Source organism: Oryctolagus cuniculus, chromosome 12 (assembly GCF_964237555.1).
Source record: "Oryctolagus cuniculus chromosome 12, mOryCun1.1, whole genome shotgun sequence".
NCBI lineage: Eukaryota > Metazoa > Chordata > Mammalia > Lagomorpha > Leporidae > Oryctolagus > Oryctolagus cuniculus.
This window is the reverse complement of record NC_091443.1, coordinates 61,529,953-61,543,967: the sequence shown is the minus strand read 5'-3', so window position 1 is coordinate 61,543,967 and position 14,015 is coordinate 61,529,953. Positions and strand designations below refer to the sequence as shown.

Below are 14,015 nucleotides of genomic sequence, written 5' to 3'. Positions count from 1 at the left end.
ACCTTAAATTTTCAAAACTTTACATATTATTTTAATTGCCCAAGATACCAATTTTATTGTTCTGTAACTGAGCTTTTACAAAACACTATAAACTCATAGATGTTTAACATCTGCAATGTATTTTAATCCAGAGTTACTATTCTTCTGATACTCAAATTACTCAGTATCTCTGTTTAGTAGGAGCTAATTCATGTTGGCCAGAGAGTCTTCTGACTTATTCCCAATATTCTTTGAAATCATTTCTTTTTTCCTATGACAAAATACTCCTCCCCCAGACCTGTAATCACGCATTTCTCCAAGAAGTCTTGGTTCCTTTTAATGCTTTTCAGAGTATACAATCTGGTACTAAATGCTAGTCACTGTTTCAATGCTTTTTTTAAGAGAAAAAGTATCTAGAGTTCAAACTGCTATTTCTGAGTAGAATTTAGAATTAGAGTGTTCACTTGTTTTTGTTTTACTTCTATATCTACAATTTTCTGTTAAAATGAAAATTTTTGTTTCTAATTACATTTCCATGATTCTATTTTATATAAAATGATATAAATTATATACAATTTCAAAAGATGAAATCCAGCATTATTAACTAACAATAAAACCACTGAACAGGTTTTTTTGGATCATTGGAACAATGTTTTTTTTTTTTCCCTCTAACAACTTATTTATTTTTTGAACAGTGGCCAATGAGTTGTCATTGTTGAGATTTTAGTATGGGTCAGATTCCTCAATTATGATCAAACCCTCTGAGTCAAATTTGAATTTTTTTAGTAGCTTTTCAAAAATTTTTCATTCCATCTCTCCCAATGGATAGATGTTCATTTCAAGATACACTATCATTGCAGCCACACTCTAAAGAAAGAAATACAGGTTTTATTGTGCATACTACCGATCAATTAATTACTGGTTATTTGGAAATTGTTGGCCATTGTTCTGGCAAAATTTAGCTACATATTTTGCAACTCTTAGTTCAGTGTGGTTCTAACCATTCACCCTGATTCATGGGCTGCAAATATCATTTAGCCTCTGCTTGGTTTCCAGGCTAACCACATGGCTAATGTCCCCAGGCTAACCACAATGATCCCAACTTCTGTTTTGTGTCATCTCTTGGCATGTACACCCAAAACATCAAGTCCTATTAGAGCAAATATAAAGCCAAGTGCAAGACCAAGAGGTGAGTTAATTACAACTATTGCATATTTGATGAAGTTTTACGCAAACAACTGATTTGGAATAATGCTTTCAATTCTTTTTACTACAGATATCAGGACAATTTCCTGTTAACTAATATACTCTTGACTTTTTGTATTAATACAAATATCCAGGGACAAATTTTTCAGTTGAACACACATGGGAGACAAATTATTCAACTAGTCCAATATGGAACAATGAATCACTTTTTATATTTAAAATATAATCCAGATGATTCTCCAAGTGCCAACAGAGAAGAATCAAAGAAGCAAGTAACTGCATTTTGAGGTGAGTGCCTGAGGGAGGATACCAGAATTCAGCAAGAGAGACAGAGAAACTTCATAGGACACAGAACTCGGGTGGCAGCACAGGCAACTGAAATCTGGGCCAAACAGCTGGGTAGAATCCTCATTTCAGCGGAAAGTGTCAACGAGATTTCCAGCAGATTCCACCTCCCCAGATGCTGAATGCTGGCAATTTTAGCTACAGGAGGAATCTACAGGGGCTTGGAGCCCAGCAAGGGGAGCCACCTGGTATACACAAAGTAGCTTGCTTCAGAGAAGGAACTCACATTGTCTTCCCTGCAAGCTCCAGAGCACAGGATGCAGGAGTACAATGTCATCTGGAGAAAGGAGTCACTGTCAGAATCCAAACTTCCCTAAGAAATGGCAGCCCTGTATATCCCCATCCCTGGTTTCCAGAGACTGTGTAGTGCACAAACTCAGAGATTCAGCTGTGCACAGCCACCCCAGACTTAGAGCCAAGCATGGCCCAACCCAAGCCACTGGAATCCACCAACCTCTGCTGGGACCGAAAGCAGTCTCCCACACACTTACTGCTGCTACCACTGATTATCATGGAAGACATATGGAGACAATTCAGTGTTCAGCTGGAACTGAAGCCAAAGTAACGTATCAAACTGACTTCTAAAGATACACTTTCAGGAAACAGCCTTCAATTCACAAAAGTTACTGTATGACAGCAAGAGACAACTAATCTGCTGGATATGCAAGTCAACATAGGAGCACAAGAACAAAGAAACAAGGCAACATGATTTGCCCCAAGGGAACACAATCATGCTTTAGTATCAGACTCCTAAGAAAAGGAGGTTGACTGATCAGACTTCAAAAGAATGATTATAACCATATTCAAAGATACAATAAGAGAATAGACAGATAATTAAAAGAAATTAGGAAATTAAAGCATAAGAATGAGAAAATTAACAAAGAGACATAATCTTTGAAAAGAACCAAGAAGAAATCTTAGTTCAACAGTTCAAACAAAGAGTTGATAGCCTCCTGAAAAACAAGACTAAATCAAACAAAATAAAGAATATCTGAATTTGAAGACAGGTCCTAGATCAGATCAAACCCCAGAATGAATGCACAACCTCATAATACCAGTAAATGTATAAATACATGAATTTTGGAAATTTCAGAGGAAGAATAAACACAATAAGCAATAAACTTATTCAATGAAGTAATAACTGAACATTTCCCCACTATTAAGAAAGATCTGGTCATCCAAGCACAGGAGACCCTTTGGATTCTGAATAGGTATCACAATAAAGCACTATATAGTTAAATTCTCATAAAGGATAGCACAAACATAATTCTAAAATTTGCATGAGAAAAGCACCAAGTCACACTTAAGGGGAATTAGATGACTCGAAGATTTCTCAGCAGTAACATTATAGGACAGAGGAAATCCAAGTTTATGCTCCAAGTTCTAAAGGAAAAGAATACTATACCCAGTAAAGCTCTCCTTCATAAATCAAGGATAAAGATTTTCCAAAACAAGCAAAAACTAAGAGAATTCATCATCACCAGACTTGCCTTACAAAGATGCTTAAGTAAGTCCTGTATAGAGAAACAAAGGAAGATAAAAAACTATCATGCATCAAATGAAAGTATAAAATTCACCAGAAAAAGAATATTTGAAATCAGCAGAAGAAATAACTTTAAAATGGTAGGATTTAAGTCATTATTTAATATTATTAAAAATAATAATTAAGTCATTACTCTATAATAGCCTTGAAGGTAAATGGACTAAATTCCCCAAACAAAAGATCCAGACTGGCTGAACATAAACATCCAACTTCACTAGTGAAGACACACATAGGGGGCCAGTGTTGTGGCTGACACCTGCAACTTGAGCATCACATTGGGCACTGGTTCAAGTCCTGGCTGCTCCACTTCTGTTCCTATTCCCTGCTAATGGCCTGAGAAAGCAAAGATGACCCAAGTACTTGGGTCCCTGCCACCCACAGGGGACACCTGGTTGAAGTACCCAGCTCCTGGTTTTGGCCAGCCCCGGATGTTGTGGCCATTTGGAGAGTGAACCTGTGGGTTCCCTCTCTATATCTAATTCTGCCTTTCAAATAAATAAATTCAATTAAAAAATGACAGACATAGACTAAAAGTAAATGGATGGAAAACATAAATCAAAAGTGAGCAAGAATAGCTATACTTTTATCAGACAAAATAGACTTTAACACAGAAACTTAAAAAGACAAATAACGTCATCATATAATGATCAAGAGATTAATTCAACAAGAAGATATAATAATTACAAAATAATACAACTAATTTCAGTATATCCAATTTTATAAAAGAAATATTAGATGAACAGGAAAGTTAAGCTCCAGAATAATAACAGTGGGAGACTTCAACACCCCACTTTCACCCAATGGACAAATTATCCAGCCCAAAAAAAAAAAATCAACAAACATCAGAGTTAAACTAAGTTAAACTATACCACAGAATGAATGGACCTACCAGTTTCAGAACATTCCATGAAACAACTACATGTAGAATATATACTCTTTTTATTAGTGCATGCAACATTTTTCTAGGATGGACCATTATATTAAGGCCACAAAACAATTATCAAGAAAGTCAAAGAAATCAAAATCTTATCATGTATCCTTTCTAACCACAATGAACAAAACCTGAAATTATTAAAAATAAGCTTCAGAAAGTATATATCTACATGTAGACTGAATAATACGCTTCTGAATGAACAGTAACTTACTGAAGAAATCATGAGGTAAGATAAAATTCCTTGAGCTAAAGACAAGACAATTAGGGGATACAGCAAAAGCAGCACTAAAAGGAAAGTTTATAGCAACATGTGCCTGTATCAAAAAAATATAAAGATAACAAACAACCTAACAGCATATCTCGAGGACTTATGAAAGCAAGAACAAATCAAATCCAAACTTAGTAAAAGGAAATAACAAAGAGAGATAAATAAAATAGAGAAAAATACAATACAAAAGGTCAATGAACTGAAAAGCTGGTGTTTTTTTTTTTTTTGTGAAAAGATAAGCAAACCCAACAAACCTTTCCCTAAGCTAAAAAAAAAAAAAAAAAAAAAAAAAAAAAGTGACTCGACAGCAGAGATGAAACAAGAGATACAACTGATAACACAGAAATATAAAGAACCATTAGGATTTACTATGAACAACTTACACATCAACTAACTAAAATACCTGGAAGAAATATGTACGTATTTGGATACACATTATTTACTAAAGATGAATGAAGACAACAAATCTGAACAGACCAAAAATGAGTAATTAGACTGAATCAGAAGTTAAAGTCTCCTAACTGTTAAGGAAAAATTAATACGAATTCCCAATCCATTTCAAAACCTTGAAAGGGAAGGAACCCTTTCAAACTCATTCAATGAAGCATCATTATCTTGATTCTAGAACCAGACACGGACACATCAGAAAGAAAAATACTGACCAATACACCCAGCGAACACATATATGCAAAAATTCTTAACAAAACACTAGCAAATCAAATTCAATAAAACATCAAAAAAATCATTCACCATTATTAAATGAGATTTATGCAAGCTTGAAGGGATACACAAATCAGTAAACATAATGCATAGTATCAAAAGAACAAAGGACAAGAATCATATGAATACCTCAACAGACACAGAAAAAAGCATTTGATAAAATTTAGTATTCATTCATAAAAATCTGGAAAAAATTATGTGTATAGAGGGAACATACCTCAAAATAATAATGCCTATATATGACAAACCCACAACCAACATCATAGTGAATGGCAGAAAGTTGAAAGTATTTAGGAACTAGAACCAAACAAGGATGTCCTATTCAATATGGTAGCACGATAGCTACAAAAAAATAAAATACCTTGTAATAAATTTAACCAGGGACGTGAAAGGCCTCTACAATAAAAGATACAAACCAGTAATGAAAGAAAGTGAAGACATAGAAAAAAACAGAAACATTTCCCATGTTCATGGATTCAAAAAATGTTTTAAAAGTTTCATCATTTATTTGTTTGAAAGGCAGAGCAACACACACACACACACACACACGAAATGACAGAGGGAGAGAGAGGAGGAGGGAGGAAAGGAGGGAGAGAGAGAGAGAGGGAGGGAAGGAGAGAGAGGAAGGAAGGGAGGGAGGGAAGAAGGGAGGGGGAGAGAGAAAAAGAGAGGGAGGGAGGGAGGGAAGGAGACAAAGAGAAGATCTTCCATCCACTGAGTCTTCCCAAAAGCCTGCAACAGCTAGGGCTGGATCAGACCAAGGCAAGGAGCTCCATCTGTGTCTCCCACATGGGTGAGAGGGACCCAAATATTTAAGCCATCATCTGCTATCTCCCAGGATGTACAACAGCAGGTAACTGGACCTGAAGCGCAGAGTAGCCAAAACTCAAACCAGACATTCCAATAAGGGATGTGGGCATCCCAAGTACCAGCTTAACCTGCTGTGCGACAATGCCAGTCCCAAGAGTTAATATTACTAAAACGTCCATACCACCCAAAGCAATTACACAATCCTCATCCAAATAGCAATGACATCTTTCACAGAACTGGAAACAATCCTAAAATTCACAGGGAAACAGAAAAGTATCTTAACTGTCAAACCAATCTTAACCAGAAAGAAAAAAGCTGAAGGCATCGTAGTACCTGATTTTAAGACATACTACAGAGCTAACCAAAACAGAACAGTAAGGGCACCAAAAAAGACACACTGACCAATAGAACAGAGACCCCATACATGAATCTAAGCATCTAATTCAACTATTTCTCAACAATTCTCAACTAATTCTCAACAAAGGCACCCAAAACATTCACTGAAGGACAGTCAATTTAATAAACAGGGCTGGGGAAATTAGATACCTATGTGCAGAAGATGTGCTCCTCCCACCTCTCACACTGCACAAAAATCAACTCAAAATGGACCATCGACCCAAAAGTTTTTGGCCTCAGCAATAATTTTTTGGATAGGACCCCAAAAGCACAGGCATCAAAAGTAAAACTAGACAAATGGAATTGTATCAAATTAAGAAGCTTCTGCACAGCAAACAATCAACACAGTAAAGAGACAACTGATGGAATAGAGAATACTTTTTGCAAGATACTTATCTGACAAAGCATTAATATCTAGAATATAGAGGGTACACAAACTCAACAAAAATCAAAGATTCTGAATAGAGATTTCTCAAAAGCAGAAATACACATGGCCAACAAATACATGAAAAAAGCTCAGTATCACTAGCTATCAAAAATCACAATGGGCTATCTTCTTACTCCAGTTAGAATGAAGGATGTAGAGAAAAGGAAACCTTTATACAATGCTGGTGGGAATACAAACCAATACAGTCATTATGGAGAACAGTATGGACATTTCTCAAAAAATCTAAAATTAGATCTACAATATGACCATCTATCCCACTTCTGGGTGTATATACAGAGAAAACCTGTACCCCCATGTTCATTGCAGCACTATTCATAATATCAACTTTTAATGTCCATCAATGGACAAATGGATAAAGAAAAGGTGGTATTTACACACAATGGAATATTATTTGAGCATAAAAAGGAGGAAATCCTGAGAACTGCCAAAAAACAGATGGAACTGGAGGTCATTTTGGTAAATGAAATAAGTCAGCTGCAGAAGGACAAACACAATACGCCCTCTTTCATATGATCTGAACTTAAACAGTAATTACCAGAGTCTGGTAAGAAGACGAAGTGGGGTGAGGAAGGATAGATAACAATACCAAACAGTAGGCCGGCGCCGCGGCTCACTAGGCTAATCCTCCACCTTGCGGCGCCGGCACACCGGGTTCTAGTCCCGGTTGGGGCGCCGGATTCTGTCCCGGTTGCCCCTCTTCCAGGCCAGCTCTCTGCTGTGGCCAGGGAGTGCAGTGGAGGATGGCCCAGGTGCTTGGGCCCTGCACCCCATGGGAGACCAGGAAAAGCACCTGGCTCCTGGCTCCTGCCATCGATCAGCGCGGTGCGCCGGCCGCAGCGCGCCGGCCGCGGCGGCCATTGGAGGGTGAACCAACGGCAAAGGAAGACCTTTCTCTCTGTCTCTCTCTCTCACTGTCCACTCTGCCTGTCAAAAAAAAAAAAAAAAAATACCAAACAGTAGGAAACGAGTTCTAGTGTTCCACAGCACAGCGGAGTCACTATAGTTCACAATAAGGTATTACACACTGTTCAAAGAACTGAAGAAGGGTAGATTTTGTGGCAGAGTAGAGTAAGCTGCCCACTTGGGATGCCTGCATCCCATACTAGAGAGACTGGTTTGAATCCTGGCTACTCCACTTTAGATACAGCTTCCTGCTAATGTGCACCTGGGAGGCTAGAAGATGATGGTTCAAGTACTTGAGTCCCTGCCACTCACATGGGAGACCCAGGAGGAGTTCTTGGCTCTTAGCTTCAGGCTGGTCCAGCACAAGTGACCCAGCATATGGAAGATCTCTCTCTCTCCTTTTCCTTCCTTCCCTCCCCCACATCACCCTGCCTTTTAAATATTTAATAATAATAATAATAAAAAGACCAAAAGAGAGGAGCTCACAAACACACACAAAAAAGTGGTTTATGCTGCTATATGCATTGAAACATTGCACTGGACCCCATAAAAATATATAAATACTACTTCCTTCCACATAGAAACTTTAAAAACATCTAGAAAAACAATGCATTCCAGTAAGGAAGTATAATTCCTTCCCATGTGGTTACAAAAGCTGGCAAGGATGTGGAGAAAGGGGAACTCCTATACACTGCTGGTGGGAATGTAAATTAACGTAGCTATTGTGGAAAACAGTATGAACTTTTTTTTTTTTAATTTATTTATTTGAAAGTCAGAGTTACAGAAAGAGAGGGAAAGACAGAGAGAGATATCTTCCAGACTCTAGCTCACTTCTCAAGTGGCCACAACAGCCAGAGTTGAGCCAGGCTAAAGCCAGAAGCCAGGAGCCAGGACCTTCATCCGAGTCTCCCACATGGGTGGCAGGGGCCCAAGTGGCTGACCATCTTCCGCGGCTTTTCCCAGGTCATTAGCAGACAGCTGGATTGGAAATGGAGCAGCCAGGACTGGAACCTTGCAAGCAAGAGCTTTACCCGCTACACCACAAAGCCAGTCCAGGAGATTTTTTTAAAAACTAGAAATAGACAACATATCTCAAGCAACCCCACTTTTGGGTATTTAGCCAAAAGACATTAACGTGTTGTATCAAAGAGATACCTGTACCACAATGTTTATAGTAACAGTGCTCACAACTGCCAAAACATGGAATCATCCACAGTGTCCATCATCATCACATAAATGGATTAAGAAAATGTGGTATGTACACACTCACAACCCCACAATGGAGTATTATTCCACTATTAAAAAAAGAATGAAATTCTACTACTTGCATCAAAAAGGATGCAACTGGAGGACATCACACTTAGTGAAATAACCAGGACACAGAAAGACAAATACCATATGTTGTCCCTTATTTGTGGGCACTAAAATTTAAAAAAATAGACAAAAAAAAAAAAAGGCAAGAAATGCCTGTGTATGTAACAGTACTGCTGCAATTATAGTTTTGTGAAGCTTTGTCGTATATCTTTGTCAAACCAAGGTCTAAGAATGATATATTGGGGACTGGCATTGAGGCAAAATGGGGTAAGCCACCACCTGTGACTATGGGTGCCAGCTGAAGTCTCAGCTGCTCCACTTCCAATCCAGCTTCCTGCTAATGAACCTGGGAAAGCAGCAGAAGATGGTCCAAGTCCTTGGACCCCTGCACCCACGTGGGAGACCTGGATAAAGTTCCTGGCTCCTAGCTTTGGCCTGGCCCAGCCCCAGCCACTGCAGCCATATGAGGAGTGAACCAGACAATAGAAAATTTCTCTCTCTTCCTCTGTTAATCTGCCTTTCAAATAAATAAAAATAAATCTCCTAAAAAAAGATCTACTACTACAGTGTTAATGATCTGTGAATACGGGGCCAGCGCTGTGGCACAGCGGGTTAACGCTCTGGCCTGAAGCGCCGGCATCCCATATGGGCGCCGGTTCTAGTCCCAGCTGCTCTCCTTCCAATCCCACTCTCTACTGTGGCCTGGATAGCAGTAGAGGATGGCCCAAGTCCTTGGGCCCCTGCACCTGCGTGGGAGACCTGGAAGAAGTCCTGGCTCCTGGCTTCAAATCGGCACAGCTCCGGCCATGGCGGCCATTTGGGCAGTGAACCATCGGATGGAAGACCTCTTTCTCTCTCTCCCTGCCTCTCCTCTCTCTCTGTAACTCTTGAGTTTCAAGTAAAATAAATAAATCTTTAAAAAAAATCTGTGATTATTTTTAAATTTACTGTATATGAGTGGAATTCCATATTTTCATCTGATTACTGCTTATAGCCCTTGCCTATACTCCAGCTGACTAGGGTCTTTTTGCTTTTCAGTTGTTGAATTCATTATTTAGTGGAGCATTAAGCCTCTGACTATAATGTAAACCAAAATGTTATCTCAAAAATTAAGAAAGGAAAGATGAAAAGAAAGGGAGGATGAAGGGAGAAAGTATCGTTATATTCTCAGAACTGTATTTAAGAACTACAAAGAATCTGTTGTCTTTGTATTAAAATAACACATCAACATGAGAATTGATAACTCCATTGTAGTAATTATCATACATTTACTGTGACCTGAAAATCTAATGTATTAATAAATTTCTTTAAAAATAAAATTTAAAAAGGCAACACATACATGTTCTAATTTACCTATCCAGTATTTGGAGTTACTCAACTGTCTTCATTGACCATATTTTTTTTAATCAGCCTCTAGTAAAGGATATTTGGGTTGTTTCCAATGTGTGCTATTACAGTTTGGCAACTTTTTTGTCAGTGTGTGTCTGAGATATTCCTAGAAGTAGGATTCCTGAGTAAAAGGCAAATGGAAATGTAACTTTATTAGATATACTTAAATTTTCCTCCACAGGACTGTAACATCAAAATAAGGGAGTACCCCCCTCCCATAGCTCACCAAAGTTATCAATCCTGGATTTGTGACCATCCGGTAGTTCAGTATAGTTTTAACTTGCATTTCAACTATGAGTTATGTTATGAGCCTCTGTTATGCACCTTTGCAAGTGCTTTAAGACCATTTGCTTTTATTTTTCTCTCTGAATTTTCTGGCTGTATTTCATGAAGAGTGAAATACCCATTTTGCAGGTACAGAAATTAGGACTTAACAATGTTAGGACAACCACCTACTTAAGTAGCAGGGCAGGCATGGTGCTTAGCATATATATCTGTAACTCATTTAGTATTTATAGTGCTTTAAAGTGATTATTATTCTAATTCTATAGGATCAGAAGATAATTAAGTGATGGCACTATGATTTAAGTACAAATTTGACTTCAAACCATTTGAACTCTTAAACCTCTCTCCACACTTGTAAGGAAACTAATCAAAAAAATAAGACCCAAATGATACGGCGAGGCACAGGTTTGGCTGCAAGTGAAATATTGACCCCGCACCAGCAGCCCAAGGATGGTTTCTCTGCTATCTTTCCTCCATGTCCAATAGTGCTTCTCATTGAGATTTTTACAATTTTACTTCGTTTATTTGAAAGACAGAGTTACACAGAGGCAGAGACAGGAAGAGAAAGAGAAAGAGGTCTTCCATTTGCTGGTTCACTCCTCAAACGGCTGCAACACTGCAGCTGGGGCTATCAGAAGCCAGGAGCTTCTTCCGGGTCACCCACGTGGATGTAGGAGCCCAAGGTCTTGGGCCATCCTCTGCTGCTTTCCCAGGTACATTAACAGGGAGCTGGATGGGAAGTGGAGCAGCCAGGACTGGAACCAGAGCCCATATGGGATACTGCAGGCCAGGGCTTTAACCGGCGGCACCACAGCACTGGCCCTACTCATTGATTTAACAGTAAACATTTAACTTCCCCCATCAACTTTCACTTCTGCAAGAAAGCAATAACTATAAACTCTTGAATAAATTTAACTAGTTCATATCGGTGGTAAGTCATTTCTCATTGTCATGCGAATTACAAAGTTTAAAAAAAATCAAATCACTAAAAATGCTAAGTTTAAAGGAAAAAATTCACAATCTTTAATGCCTTATCTCATCAAGAGGTAAAAAGCGGGAAAAGTGCATTTACTAAACCTTAACATCTAATAACAATCGTAATAGCAGCTAACATTTGTAAACGTATTGTATAGTAGGCCAACACGAAATACTTGAGGTATATTACAGCAATTAATTGCCACAATCATCTACAAGGTTATTTATTCAGCTACTAGTCATTTGCAGTGGTGAGAGCCGGTTCTAAGGTGTTGCTGGAAATATCACTAACAACCAAGGTACCTGATTTCTAAGAGCTGACTTGAACAAGACGAGGAAGTTCAGAGACAAATAAATTGGCAGCACAAAATACTCCGGGATAAGTACAAAGTCCGTGAGGAGGCTGAGGGGAGACTGTGTTGCAGATATGGATCCCCGCATCTGGAAGTCTAAACGGCACCCCCATCTCCCACCCCAGTCCTCAACGACTGTGAACAGCAGTCGACTCTAGGTACCCGCCCCCGACCATGTAAGCTAACAGTCATCTGCGAACGCTTTCCTCCCAGCCTAGCACGCAAACACGCACTAACGAGACGACGAAATGGGCTCCCTCCTAAACTAAATCCCGAGCCTCAAGAACGGCGCGAGTGGCACACCGCAGGCGACAATAGTCCAAGCCCGCCGTTCGGACCCAGCACCGCCCTGGGGGCCGCCACACTTTATTCTAAGTAACCCCCGCCGCCGTGGGCTCGCTCGGGGACCGAAGCTGGGCGGGCCGCTCGGCGCCTTCCCGGCTGCAGGGTTTCGAGGCCAGGAGTCTGGAAGAGGGGGCCACGCGACCCAGCTCTCCGGCCTTGCTCCACCCCCAAAACGGATTTCTCTCCCGCCTTCTGCTTAACTCCGTCGGCGCCGGAGGGAGCGAGGCGGGGAGAGAGGCCTACAACCCGCAGTCCAGGCTTTGCGGAGGCCCGCGGGTAGGAGGCTGCGGCAGCCAAGCGGTGGGAGAGGTTAGGTTTTCCGGGGGAAAATGTCCCCCAACAACACTCACCCCAACGCCTCTAGTGTATCCAGCACGTCTCCCTCCATCGTAGGTTCCGGACCCGGCTCGGGCCCTCTCATGGTCCTTGGGCCCAAAGCCGTTCAGCGCTCTAAAGAGCCCGCCGGAAACCAACATTGCAGAGCGCCAAGGTTCCGGTCCGGCCTCGAATGCAGAGCACTTCCAACCCAGGGCAGATGTTCCAGGCGAGAGCAATCGACTCTTGATCGCACTTGAAACCGCTTTATGTAATGGAAGTAATGTTTTAAAATAAAAATAAGAAATAATGATATTAAAAGGGTTTTCTTATGCTGAGTCCTATGTATTGAAATCAATCTTCACAAATAGGATTTTACCAGAGTTGATCTCAACCTACCGGATTCCAGACCTCTTTTTATAACAAAAATCCTGACACACAATTATGATTATCTTAAGCTGAAATTAGTACGATCATGTACTTGCAGACATAATTTTTAAATCAACATGTACAGGAATTCTTTAGCTTTAAAGAAATAAAAGAAATGCAACATAACAAAATAATTTCACGTTTCAAACCAATGAGGTTATCAGGTGCTTGCATTAATGCGGAGAATCCTCTTAAATACATATGCGGACTATGTGTTGTAGTAATAAAATAGGAGTTGCATAAGCAATGCAAATACCATGAGAAAAGTAGTTGATGTGATTTTCCAAAATTGTGACTAGCTCCTCATAAAGTTCTAAACAAATGAAACATAATATTCTTTCTGTGAGAATTTCAATCTCTAAACAATGCAAAAAATGTAAGGTTCATACATAAAAAGGAATCAGGGTATGGGATCAGATCATTGTTGGCCAGTAGGTCCATCACCTGCACGAATAACCGCTGGAATGAGTTCAAGAGGTGCAAGTATAACTTGATCCCTATAAAAGACTGTCCTGTCCCCTGCATCGTAGAATACATGGTAACCCTAGCCCCAGTCCAAAAGTCAGTAATGCTCTCACCTCCCTAACCATTGTTACAAACAAAAAGCTTACCCATAAATTTGCACAGTAAGTACAAAATGCCTTAAAGTAAATTATTTGCCATTCAATGAATCTGAATTCATCCCCAACCAAGAGGTTGGATAATACATATTCTCAGTGATACTGCCTCCATCAAAGAGAGTCAGAGAAGGTGCTAGTCTTATGGGGCATCGGCAAAAAGCCTTTAAAAAACAAACAGAATGAGGTGCCTGCTCTTCATCAGTGTTGACCTAGGGTATTCTGCTGCCGTTTTTCCTTTAAAAATAAATAAGCAAACAACAAAACTGAAGCACAGGAAAAAGAAAGGCTTTTTTAAAGCATGACAGATATCCAGAAAAGATGAAAAAGTCTAACATTGTAAATGTAGTCATTGGACTATAACATGGAGACCATGAGAAAATAAGAACGGAGGCAAAAAAAAAAAAAAAAATCCAGCAAAGAATTTTTTAACAAAACAAG

General features: G+C 39.6%; 1 protein-coding gene across 2 annotated transcripts in view; it reads right to left on the bottom strand.

Annotated features, from left to right (window-relative positions):
- Positions 1–12,793, bottom strand: part of FAM98B (family with sequence similarity 98 member B) — a 40,588-nt gene extending 27,795 nt beyond the window's left edge. For both annotated transcript variants that reach the window (XR_011380847.1, XM_008269228.4), the window contains exon 1: positions 12,564–12,793. Coding sequence is in view for 1 of the 2 variants with exons in the window: in XM_008269228.4 (XP_008267450.3) it covers positions 12,564–12,634 (71 nt within the window). In the remaining variant the exon portion in view is untranslated. The remainder of the gene's footprint in view (positions 1–12,563) is intronic.
- Between the last annotated feature and the right edge of the window lie 1,222 nt (positions 12,794–14,015).